The sequence below is a fragment of the Micromesistius poutassou genome (genome assembly GCF_964030765.1).
Source record: "Micromesistius poutassou genome assembly, chromosome: 4".
In the NCBI taxonomy this organism is placed as follows: domain Eukaryota; kingdom Metazoa; phylum Chordata; class Actinopteri; order Gadiformes; family Gadidae; genus Micromesistius; species Micromesistius poutassou.
Genome location: NC_140274.1, coordinates 9,169,133 through 9,188,703, shown reverse-complemented (window position 1 = coordinate 9,188,703; position 19,571 = coordinate 9,169,133). Strand labels below are relative to the sequence as shown.

The 19,571-nt window shown below is 46.5% G+C and overlaps 2 protein-coding genes across 2 annotated transcripts in view; both read left to right on the top strand.

The window, feature by feature from the left end:
- Nucleotides 1-6,068, top strand: part of atm (ATM serine/threonine kinase) — a 39,189-nt gene extending 33,121 nt beyond the window's left edge. The window contains exons 55-63 of the mRNA XM_084467130.1: nt 329-469; nt 1,482-1,598; nt 2,095-2,244; nt 2,770-2,935; nt 3,253-3,339; nt 3,487-3,601; nt 3,839-3,902; nt 4,035-4,177; nt 4,746-6,068. Coding sequence (XP_084323256.1) covers nt 329-469; nt 1,482-1,598; nt 2,095-2,244; nt 2,770-2,935; nt 3,253-3,339; nt 3,487-3,601; nt 3,839-3,902; nt 4,035-4,177; nt 4,746-4,929 — 1,167 coding nt within the window. The 3' untranslated portion in view covers nt 4,930-6,068. The remainder of the gene's footprint in view (nt 1-328; nt 470-1,481; nt 1,599-2,094; nt 2,245-2,769; nt 2,936-3,252; nt 3,340-3,486; nt 3,602-3,838; nt 3,903-4,034; nt 4,178-4,745) is intronic.
- LOC311341501 (transmembrane protease serine 2-like) lies at nt 5,529-19,251 on the top strand (the record flags this gene model as incomplete). The annotated part of the gene is made up of 11 exons (XM_084466335.1): nt 5,529-5,550; nt 7,458-7,571; nt 8,460-8,589; nt 8,930-9,040; nt 9,211-9,233; nt 9,668-9,842; nt 10,314-10,486; nt 11,238-11,339; nt 17,753-17,889; nt 18,974-19,126; nt 19,219-19,251. The coding sequence occupies 11 exons, from the start codon at nt 5,529-5,531 to the stop codon at nt 19,249-19,251; spliced, it is 1,173 nt and encodes a 390-aa protein (XP_084322461.1).
- Between the last annotated feature and the right edge of the window lie 320 nt (nt 19,252-19,571).

Below are 19,571 nucleotides of genomic sequence, written 5' to 3'. Positions count from 1 at the left end.
TGATCTGAACTTTCATTAAAACAAACATTGCCCTTATAACCACATAGGCGACATGCCTCGTAGCGACCCATGTTCCACTCCGATCCACGGTCATTCCCTCCCTCCTACAACCAGCTACCCTGTCTATCTTCACCCTCCCCTCCATAAAGGCACAAGAATATATACAAATATATATATACAGTAAATCGATAAATAGAAATAAAGGAACACACCAAAAGCCATGCATTTTGTGACATTCATATTGTCCGTACTGTGATGATGGTCATAACTGTCCTTAGCCATGGTCAGATGGTTGTATCAAAGAGCACGGTGTTGTTGATGCCTATAGGTAGATCCGTCGGGTTGCTATGACAACGTGGTCACCATACGCCACTTCAAGCCCCAGTACCGCCTCGTCGGGGGAGTCAACCTGCCCAAGATCATCGACTGTGTGGGCTCGGACGGCAAGAGCCACAGACAGCTGGTCAAGGTGTGTGTGTGTGTGTGTGTGTGTGTGTCCTTCTAGTAAACAACAATAATCCATTTTCTTTTTATTGCACTTTTTCTAAGTACGCAAAGACATTATACACGGGGCGTAAAACACAGGAGCAAAAAACAATCAGCAGGATATCAATAGAAAGTCACATAAGAACATTTGAAAGCACACAGGTGAAAGGGGAGAGAGAGGGACGTGAAGGTGAGGAGAGTTAGATGTCAAGAGAAGTGTTTTTAGTAAGGCTTCAAAAGAGAAAGGAGAGGTGGAGACCGGGACCTGTTTGGGGAGGGAGGGGAGGGAGGGGAGGGAGGAGGAGGGGAGGGAGGGGGAAGCCCCAGGCCCCCCTGGTCTGGTTCCTGGTTCTGGCGTGTGCCAGAGAGAGAGATGAAAGAGGGAGCGCGTGAAGGAGAAAGAATGCAAACACTCGTGACTTGGTTTTTTTTTTGTCCTACACTCATGTGCGTACTTCACACGTAAGTGAAGTAGGGGTTTGATGTGTATTTGAAGGTGTTTTGAGGTGTGTTATTAGCTCGTCAGCTGTGCTGACCATAATAGCTTCGCCTTTACTTCTGTGATTGGTTTGCTTTGCGGTAATAATTAACCCTGTTTGTGTTCTTGTCAGCGTGAGAGATAAGAGGTTAGTTACACATGTATTCATCGCAGGCTATTGTTCATATGCTTTGTTGAAAACAAAGCATTCCTACGGAAAATTCCACGGTAACAACACCACTTCAAAATGAGCGGAAACATTGGAGGGAAGAGCTGTGGGTCAATCAGTAAACTCATGCCTTTTTTAATTAAAGACATTTAAAATACTTAATACTTAGTCTTAATAAAATCGAATAATACAATATAAAATAGATTTTCTTTAAATAATTACTGATGATTTGTTAAAAATGTAATAAAATGTGAAGCATGTCAGGATAATTCTCGGTTAATTCTGGGAATCCCCAGGAAATGTTAAGTATGTGTCGGGGGGTGTCCTGAAGATGACCTTTGCCCTCAGGGCCAGGACGACCTGCGTCAGGACGCGGTGATGCAGCAGGTGTTCTCCATGTGCTCCACGCTGCTGCAGCGCAACGTCGAGACGCGCCGGAGGAAGCTCCACATCCGCAGATACAAGGTGACACCGCGTCAGAGCCGCTCTCTTGGCTTGTCTGTGGACACGCACTGCTGTTGCCGTTTCTGGGCAACTACTTTGCTTTTTCAGCGTCACCTCACAAGGCCTCACATACACCATCATGACCAAGAAAATGCTTTAAAAAATGATCTCATAACTTCACCTTCTTTCGCTTTGTCTTAGTTTATTTTTTAAACCCAGTTTCCCACTTCAAGGTCATTTACCATCCCTGATCGCAGAATAAACAGAAGAATGACGATCAAGAAAATAAATAAAACAGCAACTCATGCGTTCTCCATCTTTCACCTCTTCTTTTATATTTGTTTCCATCCTTTCCCAACGTTCAATGCTCCCTCCCTGCCCCCCCGAATTAACGGCCGTCATTACCAAGAAGAAAAAGGCGCCTTACGTTGGGGTATGTTCTGGGTCATGACGGACCGTCGATGGTCTGACCCTTGACTCATCCCTGGCTCCCCCCCCCCCCCCCCCCCTCTCCCAGGTGGTCCCCTTCTCCCAGCGGAGCGGCGTGCTGGAGTGGTGCTCCGGCACGGTGCCCATCGGGGACTTCCTGGCGGACCCCCACAAGGGGGCCCACGGGCGCTTCAGACCCCAGGACTGGACCAACATGGTCTGCCGTAAGAGGATGATGGTGAGCGCTGACCTCCTCGCACACCGCGGCTGGGTTTGACAGAGGTTTACAAGGGGGGGCGGCGAGCGTCGTGGGGGGGGGGAGGGGAACCCAGGGGCTTTCGGCTTGGAGTCCAACCCTTGACGGCTGTCAAAAGTGTTATATTGGTCATATGCACCGTATAGCACTGTGTGACTCGTTCTGAACAGTCGCACTGCGTGTGACATGGCAAACAACAAATACGTAGAAGGAGATTCAAATATTTTTTAGAAAGAGTCACAAATAAGTTCAAGACCAGCAGAAAATGTACATCGTAAATAAAAACACTAGCCGCATTGAAGAGAGTAGAAATGGGGATGATTGAATATGTATCTTGGTTTTAGTCAAGGGGAGACTGTGAATGGAACATAAAGAGTACAAAAAGGTAATATTATAAATATAAAGTGGGGCCGATATGTTCATCGAATTGCCTCGTCTAAGCTGCGAGTCTTTTTGTTTGAAACCGTTGTCTGTACCTCCAAACCCCCGTGTCGTCCTCCCCTGTAGGAGGCCCAGCGGCAGGGCCCGGAGGGGAAGCTGATGGCCTACTGCGAGGTGTGCAGACACTTCCGGCCCGTCTTCCGCTACTTCTGCATGGAGCGCTTCCTGGACCCGGCCGTGTGGATGGAGAAGCGGCTGGCCTACACCCGCAGCGTGGCCACCTCCTCCATCGGTACACACACCACTCACGGGCGGAGTCGAGTTCATCTCATACTACAGCTCTCTGTCACTGACTCATGGGCGGTTCCGTCGCATAAAACAGAAAACATGAGCGGCCTACTGTATATTCAACTCTTTCCTAGAATACACAAATATTTTTGTGTTTAATATGAGCATTCCTCACCCAACCTTGAGTTATTTCTACTATATAATTATTGATAACAAGGTATGGCCACACAATATAATAGCTATATTGTAATAGCTAATGATGCAGACTTCTTTAGCTTACTAAATAGACTGTACTTGTATGAATGATGCTTGTCTCCTCAGTGGGTTACATCGTAGGACTGGGTGACCGGCACATCCAGAACATTCTGATCGACGAGCAGACCGCAGAGCTCATCCATATTGACTTGGGTAAAAAAAAAAAAAAACATTGCTACATTTCGATTGAGTACAATAAATAATAAAGGCTATTTTCTTCTGGCCACCGCCTGAGGAACAACTGTCTGGACCGGGCCTTTCTCAGTCTCTTGTGTTTCTGTCCTCTCTGCCGCTTTAAAGGCGTGGCCTTTGAGCAGGGCAAGGTCCTGCCCACGCCGGAGACGGTTCCCTTCCGGCTGACCCGGGACATGGTGGATGGCATGGGCATCACCGGAGTGGAGGGCGTGTTCAGGAGGTGAGACCCAACGCTGAGACCCCTCTTATTAGCCAGCTACAAACTGAGCTTGTGTTGTTCATCAGGAGAGCATGACGCATGTCATCAGCCATAAAGGGCGAGATGAATGGATTCAGTCCAGAGCTGACCTTGTCACACCGATTGCTTGTTCTAGTCAATAATTGCAAGCAGCTCTTGATGACCCCAGTATTTTATTCCATAATATATACATGTATCTATTTTGTTTTCAACGGTCAGATGCTGTGAGAAGACCATGGAGGTGATGAGGACCTCCCAAGAAGCGGTTCTCACCATAGTCGAGGTAGGACATCCAACAGGTCCCTCATTTCACCTTACTACCCCTCTTGATGCCTTGATGCCAGGTCCACCATCCCGTGGTCCGTCCACCCCGCCCCTCCTCACCCATCCTGCTGCCCCCCCGTCCCGTGCCCAGGTGCTCCTGTACGACCCGCTGTTCGACTGGACCATGAACCCCCTGAAGGCCTTCCAGCTGCAGCACGTAGAGCAGCAGGAGCTCAACGCCACGCTGCACCCCACCCTGGGAGCCGACGACGTGGACCACCACTCCAAGGGCAGGTGGGTCTGAGAGAGAGAGAGAGAGAGAGAGAGAGAGAGAGAGAGAGAGAGAGAGAGAGAGAGAGAGAGAGAGAGAGAGAGAGAGAGAGAGAGAGAGAGAGAGAGAGAGAGAGAGAGAGAGAGAGAGAGAGAGAGAGAGAGAGGTGGCCTTTTTTGTGAAATCAAAGGACCAGTACCAAGCGTACATAGGTCATGTTTAATGATCACGGTAGATCTTGATTGTACTTATAAGGTTACTGTATAAGAGGAAGGAAGAAGGGTGACTAGAGAGGGGGGGGGCTTCTGAACAAATACATGCAGCAGAAATGTGTAGTTGTTATAGTAATGGTTTATTTAAGTTGTTTTTTACAACAAAATGGCAAATTCTAATTGTTTTGATCTCAAACCATTTCCGTATGTGTTTTTCCTAGTTTGTATATCGGTTCATTCTTTTTATCAATCTCTCTCTCTCTCTCTCTCTCTCTCTCTCTCTCTCTCTCTCTCTCTCTCTCTCTCTCTCTCTCTCTCTCTCTCTCTCTCTCTTCTCCCCCCCTCCCCCTCTGTCTCCCTCTCCTCCCCCTCCCCACAGCAGTGACAGCCAGAACTTCAACAAGGTGGCGGAGCGCGTGCTGCTGCGGCTCCAGGAGAAGCTGAAGGGGGTGGAGGAGGGGGCGGTGCTCAGTGTGGGGGGCCAGGTCAACCTGCTCATCCAGCAGGCCATGGACCCTGCCAACCTCAGCCGGCTGTTCTCCGGGTGGCAGGCCTGGGTGTAGACGGGGTGGTGGTGTGGTGTGCTGCAACTATTAATATATAACCATAGAGCAAATCCAACCTGATGCCTTTACCAGTAGAGTCACGGCCAGTAGAGTACCATTACCAGTAGAGTCATATCCAGTAGAGTTCAGTAGAGTAACTTGACCAGTAGAGTTCCATTACCAGTAGAGTCATGGCCAGTAGAGGAGCCAGTAGAGTAACTTGACCAGTAGAGGCATGGCCAGTTATGTTTCTCATTTTTTGTTTTGATCTGGCAGCAGAATGTAAGAATGTCTATATATATCTAGATATAGATATATTAGATATAGATATATATATATGGTCCCTTGTTCAGTCTTCCATCTACTTTGACGTTGTCAAAGTCCTTTATAGGTTTAATCATTTAGTTGCAGTTGGCTGCTTTGGAGCATGCTGTGCTATGCAACAGGACATTACATGTGATCCAGGTAACAGCTGCAGGTTATTTGAGACGGGTATCCTCTCTGTAGTCATTATTGAGAAATGTATCACCAGATGAGCACAAGCTGTTGAACCCAGTACATACCTTTGTGGTGAACTCTGCACGCTACACCCAAAGAGGAGCATGGGAGAGCGGAGGATGGGTCTGCTTCATCACCAGGGTGAGTGACGTGGGACCACAGCACACCACACAAAGTGTATTTGTGTTTATTTCAACGTATCTATGAATCGGCTATTTTGTTTTTGTAATATACCAAAGCAGGGATTTTTATGAGAGTGAGACAACGTTATTAGAATAATAAACAAGAATAATTACATTTAGTTTAAAAAAAAGCCTTATTACAATGTTGCCTTATGTGAATGTATTGGAGGGCGTGCTGCATTTCCCTTATAAATGAATCGGTTTCATTTTATTCTGACTGCCGTCCTTCTTTTGCTCTGTTACCAATGTCAACTTGACTGTTATTATTGAAAGACTGTTCCTAAAACTGTAAATTAACAAAGAATGTGTTCAATTGTAATAACTAATAACTTTGCTCTAAACATTTTTATAAATGTTTTTTTTATAAATGCTTCTTCCTTATACTGTAACTTTTTGAGTCAAATCAAGATTTTACATAAGCATTCAACATGACTTATGACCTTCGCTTGCATGCCCCACTGTAAACTGGTGCTTGGATTTCACAATAAAAGCCACAAACCTACAGAACATCCTCTTTTGTCTTAAATGTGTGCTCTCTCGCTCTCTCGCTCGCCCTCCCGATGGACGAGGTGTGTCCACTACAAGTGGTCAAATACTCCTTCTTATTGGTTCAGGTGGTTCGAGAGATCAGAGACAACTGCAGAGTTGTGTGAACTATACTATAGGGTTTTCGATTTCCTAAGGGGGAACATACAAAATGACAACCAATCAGGTAAGCTGCAATTTGTATTCTTTAATTTTAAACAACTTTACATATTCTAATGCTGTATTTTACATGATTAAAAATAGAGTGGTCCTTCTCATTGCAGACAATTCTAATTGCTACTATCATTTAATTGTGACTGCTATAATCACAATTAAGGTATAGGAAATCTATCCACAATGAAAGTATAGAAAATCTATCCAACCCTTTTCATGTTTGGCTGTCAATCCATCCATGATCCACTGAATACTCTCAGTACGTGGACCTAGATCACCCTTTCATCAGCGGGTATCAACTAATATATTGATTGTCCAAGCAGGAGCCGCAGTACATTCACCATCTAGAGCCGCCGTGTGATCCTCCGGCACCGCCTGAGGTCCTGCCCTCAGACCCTAAGCACAAAGGTACTGTATGGAACTATATTATTGTGTTTGTAAAAGCATTTTTTTTTTTTTGCTTATTTAGAAAATGTTAATTTGTATTTTTTGGTAAGTCTTCGTAACTGCACTTCAGCAGTTTAGTTTGTGCAGCATTTAGCAATACAAGGATAGTATACATTGAGAAAGATGTTTGCAATATGATGTAAAATTACTTGCTTAAACATCCGTTGTATTTATTAATCTTATTACTTCATAAAAAAAAATGGTGCTCTTTCTATTTGATTCATTGTTTAGTTATAGGTTCAATATGCCACCTATCTTATTGGCATGAATTGTCAAGGGTAAATGAAGAGGCATTTCATGTCTTGTGTCTTACTTTCCATTGCCACCCTTGCTTACTATATCTCTAGGTGTTAGACACTGGTGTGGCCGCTACTTTATGGCTATAGTCTATAGCCTGCTTCTTCTGCTCCTGGTGACCGGTGTACTCTTTGGTTACTACTGTAAGTACAGTGACACGTATATTCAGCCAGCTAATGCAAGAATGCAAGGTTTTGGGGTGTGTGTGTGTGTCTGTCTGTCTCTGTGTCTGGCTGTCTTTGGGTTGGGGGGGGGGGGTTATAATGTGGAATAACATTAATGGCATGTCCTACCTATGTGTCACACATACATCACCTTGACATGAGTCATCACACACACACACACACACACACACACACACACACACACACACACACACACACACACACAGGTGTCCCATGATGTTTCCTCTGTGCTGTGCAGGGTCGTCTCCCTGCATGCGCGGCGTGGCGTGTGGGGACGTCGGCTGTGTCTGGAAGTCCCAGTGGTGTGACGGCATCAGAGACTGTCGGGGAGGCCAGGACGAATCCTCCTGCTGTACGTAATGTGTGTGTGTGTGTGTCACACACACACACACACACACACACACACACACACACACACACACACACACACACACACACACACACACACACACACACACACACACACACACACACACACACACACACACACACACACACAGCCCTGACAGCTCAAGCTCCTGTGGGTGTGTAGTGGGCGGTTGTGTGTGTGTGTGTGTGTGTGTATACATAACATGTTCTATGTGTCACACATACATCACCTTGACATGAGTCATCACACACACACAAACACGTATCACATGAGACATGACTCATCACACACACACATGCACACACGCACGCATGCGCACGTGTCACATGATGTTCCATATGTGCTGTGGCAGGGTTGTCTATATATATATATATAAACATTAAGTGATGTCAGGGTTCCTCTATATGAACATAGCAGGATAGTCTAGTGGTCAGGGGTTCGACTCCCAGCAGTCAATGGTAATATATATATATATATATATATATATATATAGTTGTTATTAAACAACGTTAATTAAACATAAGCAGAATTAAACTGCAAAATATACACAAGGTGTAAAGACAGCAGTGTGTATTGCATCAATAAGATACGTTAGTGTGCTGCTCCGCCGGAGGGCGAGAGAGAGACAATTAGCTGCTGTGGCAAAACCATGCAGACGTTGGCTTGAAGACCCCCACAACAACACAGGCGTGGGAGGGGGGGGGGGTTACGTTGTTTGAAGCCCTAGGGGTTATATCAATCATTTAAATATGAATTCAAATATCGGATGGTACCCCCTTTGCCCTGCCACTAAACCTTCCAGGGAGGTATGCAGTGAGAGGGGCCAGGGGTTGGTTGCTCATGCTGTGTTCTTCCTGGTGGCTGGTGCAGTGAGGCTGTATGGCCCCAGCTCCCTCCTGCAGGCCTACTCCGCACAGACCGGCTCCTGGAGGAGCGTGTGCTCCCAGGGCTGGACGGACCACCAGGGGCGGGCCAGCTGTCAGCTGATGGGATACGACCGGTAAGGATCATGTGATCGCGCGACCTATGACGGATGATGAAGTAACCACTTGTGGAGGGAATCTGTGGGATGAATATCTATTCTGATCGACGCACAGGCAGCAGAGCTAATAAGAGTGTCTTTGACACTTCAATAACTATGATGAGAATACCAGTGTACAGTACATTTTTGTTGACATATGGGGTTTATTTTGATATACTCACTATAGACTGTAATTTGATTTAATCATATACTGTACATGTTTGTAATGCATTTGTCCCTCGATCCTTTAACGTATATATCATCCGATTTTCTTTCATTAAATGAGTGTTAACGTATAACGATGTGTTGTGCTGGGCAGGAGCACCTATGTGGCGTCAGGGCAGCATCAGGTGGGGTCTGACCGTGGGTTCTTCACTCCCAGACCCGGGTGGAGCCCCGAGGTGGCCTTTCTTCAGCAGCTTGTCCTCAGGTAAGAGCCCCCTGCTGTTCAAAGGTAGGAGCACACCGCCATAATGCTAGGCCTTAGCCACACTCACTCACTCACACTCTCACTCACTCACTCACTAAATAAACAATGACTTACAAAGTATTCATTTTTTGTCTTTGTCTCATCTACAGTGATACATGTCCCGACCACAGACTGGTGTCCTTGCGCTGCACCGGTGAGCAGTCCTTCCCCCTCTCCCTCCCCCTTCCCCCTTACCTCTGTCAATCAAAAATAATCAGATTTAGTTGATTTTGTTGTGCAATGAACTTCGATAAAGGTATAGTTATTATTTTATTTATATATTTATATATTTATTTTTTCACTGTATCACACAGTGATCACACAGTGACACACGGTGAGTAATTCTAAAAACGTGTGATAACATAACATAGGTAATATAACCATTTATTAATCTCACGTGTTGGGGTGAGTAATAAATAATAATAGTAATATTATAACAGTATATCATTCAAAATAATAATAAAAGAATATAAAATAAAAAGGGAGATGAAATTTTACCTCTAATCCTGACACAAGCTTCTTAGCTACCCGTCCAGAGAGACACAGGTCACCTCTGCTCCCATCTGACGGAGCTCATCTTGCCCTCAGACTGTGGCAGGGGGAAGGGGGGCTCTGGCGGTCTGGCCGGGGGGCCCCAGCAGGTGCAGGGGGTCCGGGGGGACTGGCCCTGGGTGGTCAGTCTGCGGCTGGGGGGTGTGCACCGCTGTGGAGGAGCCATCATCACCCCCCACTGGGTCGTCACCGCAGCACACTGTGTGGCTAGGTGAGTGTGTGTAGGCCTACACCGGGTTGAGAGTGTGTCTGTGTGTAGGCCTACACCGGGTGAGTCTGTGTCTGTGTGTAAGCCTACACTGGGATGGGTGTGTATGTGTGTGTGTAGGCCTACACTGGGATGGGTCTGTGTGTGTTGTGTAGACTAGAATTAATCAACCATGATTTACATCGATTTTCCTTAAGATCTACGCAGTTTTTTTCGTTTGTTTGACTGACTATGTTACACCTCAAAATAACAACCTGGAGATTTTCCTATTGGCAAAAAAACATACATATACATGTTCATTTTCTAAATAAGCTCATGGTTAGTATTAATAGTTTTCATTCCCTCATGGATATGTTATATGAGGGTAGCACATGATGAGGGCACATCTGTGTTAGGGTTTAAATATGATTTAAAGACTTTAGTTGCTTTATCAGCCACCTTGACCAGCAGCACCTGTCTCTCGTGCTCCCGCAGTGACCTCCACCCTGAGGACTGGACTCTGTATGCTGGGATAGAGAAGTCCAGGGACAACCTGTTCAGCCCCCCCCACTCTGTGAGCCGCATCGTGGCCCACGAGGGCTTCAGCAGACTGACCATGCAGAACGACATAGCCCTGGTCCAGCTGTCCGGGCCCCTGAACATCACGGGTGGGTGTCCCATAATTATTTAAGGACAATTTATGATAATGTCTATTCCAAAACGTGCCTAATTTTAAGCATCTAATACACAAGAGGACAAACTAAAAATGGGGAGAATTATTATTATTTTTAAATAACATACCTGTGAATAGAGTGTAACCAAGTACTGACAACGCTTTCAAGTCATCTTTATTTGCATTGTCCTCAACCACAGTAACAGTCTAAAAGTGCTAAAAAAAAACAACCTCCCTTAACCCAAAGGGGAGTACAGAAGAGGGAGGCTTAAATAAAGTGCATTAGGTGCCTCATTACGAAGCAAAAAAAAGAAATGTACTTAAAGCTAAAACTCACAAGAGCCACTGAAGTCAGGCCTATGCTGCCTTCACGTGCTATGGAAAAGATGATCCTTTCCATTTGTGAACTGGAAATTACGAGTGCATTGTGTTCAAGTGCTTTTGTTGTCGTAGTGAAATGAAACATGGCGGACGCACAGATCCTGACCTGTGACTGTTGAAAAGGTTAAAGGTTATATCATCTCGGCAGCTCATGTATCAAAATATTCTACGAGCTCTCCAGTGGAAATGACGACGTGAGGGGGTATTCATGTGCAATTTTCACGTCACCTTTTGGTATTTACCATCATTTCCATAGCATGTGAAGGCACCACCAGTTACAGTAGGGCAGGTCCAACCTCAGGTGTACCCAGTGCCGCTAATGAGGTGAAAATGATCTAATTTCTTAACTCTGTTTCCCTTCCAAGTCTCTAGTGATATCGGAGCTGTGTGTCTCCCCAACACGGGAGTGAACATCTTCCCGACTCAGAACTGCTCTGTGCTGGGGTTCGGCGGAGCACCAAATCAAGGTAGTACAGGTCAGATGCTGATAAGAATACGTGATAATAGCTGATTAAAGTCATATTATTCTGGCACAAATTGTGACCTGATGATGCTTACAATGTCTAATAAGTGACGCACGCATGCACGCAGGCACACACACACACACACACACACACACACACACGCGATTATGACATAGCAGTTGGATGTGGATGTCCATGTCCTACAGGCCTCAGCCAGACATTGAAACCTATGACGATTATGACGTAGCCTATGACGATTATGGAGATCCATGTCTGTCTGCAGCCAGACAGTATTGAAACCTACGATGATATCCATGTATGGCTGCAGCCTGACATGGACATCCAAGTCTAGCTGCAGCATGACATGGACATCCAAGTCAGGCTTCAGCCTGACATCCAACTGCTGACATGGAGGCCAGGAAATTACATCCAAGTCAGGCTGCAGCCAGACATGGACATCCAAGTCTGGCTGCAGCATGACTTGGATGTCCATGTCAGGTTGCCGTCTGACTTGGATGTCCATGTCTGGCTGCAGCCAGACTTGGATGTAATTTCCTGGCTTGGATGTCCTGGCTTGGATGACATGGACATCCAAGTCGGACTGCAGCCTGACATGGACATCCAAGTCAGGCTGCAGCCTGACATGGACATCCAAGTCAGGCTGCAGCATGACATGGACATCCAAGTCAAAGCTGCAGCCTGACATGGACATCCATGTCTGGCTGCAGCCTATGACGATTATGGCGGTAGCAGTTGGATGTGGATGTCCATGTCCTACAGGCTGCAACCAGACATTGAAACCTATGACGATTATGACGTAGAAGTTGGATGTGGATGTCCATGTCCTACAGGCTGGAGCCAACATTGAAACCTATGACGATTATGACATCCTCTGGTAATTCCATCCTGTTTTAGATTCTTGACTAGCTCACAGTATAAAGGTTTAGGTGGAGGATAGAATTACATTTTTGGTAAAGGCCTAATGCAGTCATGAAATTATTATTTATTTTGGTAACACTTAACCCTATTTGAAGGTGTCTACATAAGAGTGTCATGACACTGTCATAACTATGACATGACACTGTCATGAACTTGTCATAAATGTTATGAACATGTCATAAATGTTTATGACTTTGGTGTGTCATTCAGTTGTTGTTATGACAAGTTGACATTGTTTGGGTTGTCTTGATTATGACAAGTTGACTTTAATCAAAGTAACATTACCAGAAGTTTTCTTGGTCATGACAAGTTGACATCAATCAAAGTGACATTACCAGAAGTTGTATTGGTCATGACAAGTTGACATTACATTTGTTTGGGATGTCTTTATAATGATAAATTGACCAGGATGGAATTACCAGAGGATATCTCTGTCATGACAACATAAACAGAAAATGCACCTCTTTTTGTATTCATGAAATGTTGACATAATTATAATTAAAGCTGTGAGCAGCATTTTACGGTGCCAAACATAGGCCGACCAATAAACCATCAAACCTAACCCTAACCCTACCGACCAATAAACCATCAAACCTAACCCTAACCATTAAGACCATAGACTAACTCTAACCCTAACCTAACCCTAACCATTAAGACCGTGACACAGACCATAACCCTAACCATTAAGTATAACCTAACCTAACCAAAAATGGCCAACTTTGACGGCACACCACGGACACGCCCTTCAACGTACAGTCACAAAAAGCATGGCGTTCATTCAGCAACATTATTCAAGTGTACTGTCTAGTTTTGAAGCAGATCTGATAAGTTTGTCCGTTCAAATACAAGACCACACAATTCAAAATGGCCAACTTTGACTGCACGCCACAGACACGCCCTTCAACGTACAGTCACAAATAGAACGGCATTGATTCAGCAACATTTTTTGACTGTACTGACCAAATTTTAAGCAGATCCGATAAAACCTGTAGGAGGAGTTAATTAAAATAGAACCCTGAAATGCCAAAAATGGCATCACTGTGAAATTCCATTCAAAGTGGCCAACTTTGACGTCACGCCACGGACACTCCCTTCAATATACAGTCACAAATTGTACAGCGTTAATTCAGCACAATTCTTTGACTGTACTGACCAATTTTGAAGCAGATCCGATAAATTCCCTAGGAGGAGTTCATTCAAATACAAGGCGAAAAAGTGAAAATGACCACAAAATGGCGATGACAATTTTTGCATTTTTGGACTGTTGCTATAGCGCCACCTTTAGGCAGATTTAGATACAATTTTGACAGTTTCATCTTGACCCATGTGCCTTGGACTATCCCAAGTTTGATAACGATTGGGTTAAGTTAACCCTGCCTTTTGGCGTTAAGTTAAAATTTGAAGATTTTTTCATGTTGTTTTGCCAATCGACTTCATTTCACTTGAGCAGTTGGAACTTTGGGCCCCAACGGCCACTAAATTGGTCCTGCTTAAATCAAACATTGCGTCTATGAACTGTGGTGATTTTAGTGACAGGCCACGCCCATTTCGATGCCACGCCCTATTTGAAAATTGTCTGAACAACTTTTGTATTGAGTCAACATCATAGGAGTCCAACTAGATGTTGATATGAGCATTTAACTCTTTTCACGGTTTAAACCACGCCCCTTTTAGAAGTCAATGGCTCATGGGTGCTTTAAACTTTAGTGTACAGACTAATATTTATGTCAGATTGAAGATAATGGTCCATAGATTCTATGGGCTAAAGGATTTTTGTCAAAGTCCAAAAACCTGGGATCCTTAGGCAATTTACTGTTTTTAACTAAATTGAAAATGGTGGCAAATATGGAAACCGGAAGTCATAGGTTCTTGAGGCATATTTGTTCAGCATGTGGATATGCATGTGTGAGCAAAGTTTCATGAGTGTAGGTCAAACCGGTTACGGGATATGCTTGTGCAAAGTTTGCATTTTTGGACAGTTGGTATAGCGCCACCTTTGGGCCAATCAGTGTAATATTTTCTATCTGTTAATCTTGGGTCAACCTCTACAGGTCTAGTAAGTTTCATAAAAAGCGTGCGAGTGGTTTAGGCTGTGTAAGTCAAACGTGTCGGAATAATAATAAAACTAACGATTACAATAGGTTGCCTCGCACTTTGTGCTCCTCTCCTGGAACCGTCACTTTATCGTGGTGGAGAGGTTTGTGTGTCCCTGTGAACCTGAGGGCTGTGTTGTCTGGAGCCATGTGCTCCTGGTAGGGTCTCCCATGGCAGAGTGGTCTCAGGTGAGGGGCCAGACTAAGAATGGTTCACAAGACCCCAATACAATACAAAAAAGAGGAGGAGAGACCCTGCCCGGAGGAAGCCCGGGGCCCCCGTCTGGAGCCAGGCCCAGACGGAGGGCTCGCCGGCGAGCGCCTGGTGGCCGGGTTTGCCACGGAGCCCGGCCGGGCACAGCCCGAACAAGCTACGTGGCACCCCCCCCCCTCTTCACCCTGTGGGCCCACCACCTGCAGGGAGACCTGCTGGGGTCGGGTGCGCTGCCACATGGGTGGCAGTGAAAGTCAGGGGTCCCGACGGACCAGACCCGAGTGGCAGAAGCTGGCTCTGGGGATGTGGAACGTCACCTCACTGTGGGGAAATGAACCGGAGCGCTACCAGTTAGATCTGGTGGGGCTTACCTCTACGCACAGTCTCAGCTCTGGTACCATACTCCTGGATAGGGGTTGGACTCTATTCTTCTCTGGAGTTGCCCAGGGCGTGAGGCGCCAGGCGGGTGTGGGGATACTCATAAATCCCCGGCTGAGCGCCGCGGTGTTGGAGTTTACCCCGGTGGACGAGAGGGTCGCCTCCCTACGCCTAAGGGTGGTGGGGGGGGAAAACGCTGACTGTTGTTTGTGCGTATGCACCGAACAGCAGTTCAGAGTACTCGGCCTTCTTGGAGACCCTGAATGGAGTCCTGTATGGGGCTCCGGTAGGGGACTCCGTAGTTCTGCTGGGAGACTTCAACGCCCACGTGGGCAACGATGGAGACACCTGGAGAGGCATGGTGGGGAGGAACGGCCTCCCTGATCTAAACCCGAGTGGTCGTTTGTTACTGGACTTCTGTGCTAGTCATGAATTGTCCATAACGAACACCATGTTTGAACATAAGGGTGCTCATAAGTGTACCTGGTACCAGAGTACCCTAGGCCGAAGATCGATGATCGATTTTGTGATCGTGTCAGCTGATCTTATGGCCTTATGTTTTGGACACTCGGGTGAAGAGAGGGGCAGAACTGTCAACCGACCACCATCTGGTGGTGAGTTGGATCAGGGAATGGGGGAAGAGTCTGGACAGACCTGGTAAGCCCAAACGGGTAGTGCGGGTGAATTGGGAACGTCTGGAGGAGGCCCCCGTCCTAGAGAGCGTTCAACTTCTTCAGCTTCTTCAATCTTCAACTCACACCTCCGGCGGAGCTTTTCTAGCATCCCTGTGGAGGTTGGGGGCATTGAGCCGGAGTGGGCGGTGTTCAAAGCCTCCATTGCTGAAGCTGCGGCGGTGAGCTATGGCCTCAGGGTCTTAGGTTCCTCAAGGGGCGGTAACCCTCGGACACCGTGGTGGACACCGGTGGTCAGGGAAGCCGTCCGACTGAAGAAGGAGGCCTTCCGGGGTATGTTATCCCAGAGGACTCCTGACGCAGTTGCAGGGTACCGGCGGGCTCGAAGGGCTGCAGCCGCTGCCGTGTCGGAGGCTAAGCAGCGGGTGTGGGAGAGGACATGGAGAAGGACTTTCGGTCGGCACCAAAGTGTTTCTGGAAGACCATCCGACACCTCAGAAGGGGGAAACAGGGAAACATCCAAGCTGTGTACAGTAAGGGTGGGACTCTGTTGACCTCGACTGAGGAGGTAGTTGAACGTTGGAAGGAACACTTTGAGGAACTCCTGAATCCGACTAACACGCACTCTATGATGGAGGCAGAGCTCGAGGTTGATGGTGGTTTGTCGTCAATTTCCCTGGTGGAAGTCACTGAGGTAGTTAAACATCTCCACAGTGGCAAATCCCCAGGGATTGATGAGATCCAGCCAGAAATGCTAAAAGCTCTGGGTGTTGAGGGGCTGTCTTGGTTGACACACCTATTCAACATTGCGTGGGAGTCTGGTACAGTGCCAAAGGAATGGCAAACCGGGGTGGTGGTTCCTCTGTTCAAAAAGGGGGACCAGAGAGTGTGTGCCAATTACCGGGGTATCACACTTCTCAGCCTCCCTGGGAAAGTCTACTCTAAGGTGCTGGAAAAGGAGCGTTCGGCCGATTGTCAAACCTCAGATTGAAGAGGAACAATGCGGTTTCGGCCCTGGATGTGGAACTACGGATCAGCTCTTCACTCTCGCAAGGATCCTGGAGGGGGCCTGGGAGTATGCCCATCCGGTCTACAGGTGTTTTGTGGATTTGGAAAAGGCATATGACCGGGTCCCCCAGGAGAAACTGTGGGAGGTGCTGTGGGAGTACGGGGTAAGGGGTTCACTCCTCAGGGCCATCCAATCTCTGTACTCCCAAAGCGAGAGCTGTGTCCGCGTTCTCGGCAGCCAGTCAATTCCGTTCCCGGTGGGTGTTGGCCTCCGCCAGGGCTGCGCCTTGTCACCAATCCTGTTTGTGATATTCATGGACAGCATATCGAGGCGTAGTCGTGGTGGGGAGGGGTTGCAGTTCGGTGATCTGAGGATCTCATCACTGCTCTTTGCAGATGATGTGGTCCTGATGGCATCATCGGCCTGTGACCTTCAGCACTCACTGGATCAGCTGGCGGCCGAGTGTGAAGCGGCTGGGATGAGGATCAGCACCACAAAATCTGAGGCCATGACTCTTAGCAGGAAACCGGTGGATTGCCTTCTCCGGGTAGGAAATGAGTCCTTAGCCCAAGTGAAGGAGTTTAAGTACCTCGGGGTCTTGTTCGCGAGTGAGGGTACGATGGAGCGTGAGATTGGCCGGAGAATCGGAGCAGCGGGGGCGGTATTGCATTCGCTTTACCGCACTGTTGTGACGAAAAGAGAGCTGAGCCGCAAGGCAAAGCTCTCGATCTACCGGTCGATCTTCGTTCCTACCCTCACCTATGGTCATGAGGGATGGGTGATGACCGAAAGGACGAGATTGCGGATACAAGCAGCTGAGATGAGTTTTCTCAGGAGGGTGGCTGGCTCCTCCCTTAGGGATAGGGTGAGAAGTCATCCAGGAGGAACTCGGATTAGACCCAGGACTAGGTGGAGAGATTATATCTCAACACTGGCCTGGGAACGCCTCTGGGTTCCCCCCCGTCAGAGCTGGTCAATGTGGCCCGGGAAAGGGAAGTCTGGGGCCCCCTGCTTGAGCTGCTGCCCCCGCGACCCGACCCCGGATAAGCAGATGACGATGAGGATGAGGAGGCACTTTGTGCTTGGCACCTAAAAATATAAAAATATCCAATCTCTCCACATTAACCAGTAACACATGTTTGTGTTTTAAGACACTCTGAGCCTGATGGAGGCTGCTGTAGAGCTGGTGGACAGCGAGACCTGTAACAGCTCCCACGCCTACGAGGGCAGGATCACCCAGGACATGATATGTGCTCAACATATGAAGGGTGACCACAGCATGTTCCAGGTAGGACCCAGCACATGTACTGTAAAATAAATGACAAATAAACCAAATAAACCACACACGCACAAGCACACACATGCACACACACAAACACGCATGCATGCACACACACAAGAACACGCATGCACACACACAAGCATGCACACACACACACAAGCACACACATGCATGCACAGACACATGCGTGTTCTGAAATGTGTCACCTATCGGTAAAGGGTTTCGAGTTAAGCATGTCGACCACTGATGAGACTAATGAAGACGTCATAGGTCTTCTCAAGCTCAATAGGCTTTTATCGCAGCGGTGTAATGGGGGGGGGGCGACCACATGTCAATCCTGTGGTAAATCCTAGGATTGCTCACTTGGACAACAAATGCTAAAATTGTATGCACTGTATTTCAAGACCTATTTTACTACACATAGGCCTAATAAAGTCTGAACAAATCAGACTTGAGATTGCTCATCTGGAGTCTCTCTCTGTCGCTTCATATTTGATCGGACCAATCATGTTGCTGGATTGTTGATCTGCAATCATGTTATTTGCTATAAACGGCGAGCACATACTTGGCCAGAACTAGCAATCATAAGTGTCTGTAAATGTTTTAAATCAACAATATGTTGACTACTACAGAAATAAAATCCCCTTCTGATAGTCTATTTTCGTGAATCAATTAATCTTCCTTAGAATATCTCGTAAAAAATCATAAAACAAGGCTTAACTGCGCCCCTACAGTTTGGTTTTATATGTTCAGATGGCTCCATTGCTTAAAAGATTCCTTTAATTAATTTCCCAATGACTGTCAGACAAGATGTATGTAATGTTCATCATGATGTGGTACATTAAACAATAACGCTTTTATTTTTTATATACAGTATATTTAGATTGTACAGAGTCCTCCATTTGTAATATGACAGGCTTTTAGGCCTGGGAGAACAACAGCTGCACTGTCCCATCCTTACGAGACCCCAGAGACCAATGGTGCAGAATAATTAATTGAATGACTTGTGGCCATTCCACCCCTTTAGCAGAATACATCAGTATGTAAGTATGTACAGCAGGCTTCTATGTGTTTATGAATTGGTTTCCAGGGTGACAGCGGAGGCCCTTTGGTGTTTGAGGAGGACGGCGTGTGGCGTTTGGTGGGGGACGCAAGCTGGGGAGGGCAGGGCGACCTGTCCGACAAACCCGGTGTCTACGGCAACGTCAGCCATTTCCTGAGCTGGATCCACCGACAGATGAAGGTGAGACAGGTTTCTGGTGTGTTCAGCAGTGAGATGAATGGTGTTCACTAATGTGTTCTAATTAACGCTCCGTCTGATTTCCTCTCCTGTAGAAGTCTCACGATGAATCCATTCTGGCGTCTTGATTGGGTAGTGTGATTGTTTTTAGCAATATTTTTCGGCTGATATTTGAGCCCATGAATTTGTATTATTAACATTAAAAGATGTACAGATTTATTTTTTTAACTTGTATTTAAGTGCCGTTTTGTAAGTATTTGAATTGAAAAGCAAAATGCAATGAAGTTTGTATGAGTAGTATAAAGTAAGGCCCTGGTTACTCAAAAGCTCAAGTTAAAATGTTTGTATTCGTTGATTAAAAGTTATTATGAAGCATCCTTGTTTCTCCTGTCAGTATGAAGTGATGAGAAATTAATGCCCTCCATTGGTTGTAAACAAATACAAAATC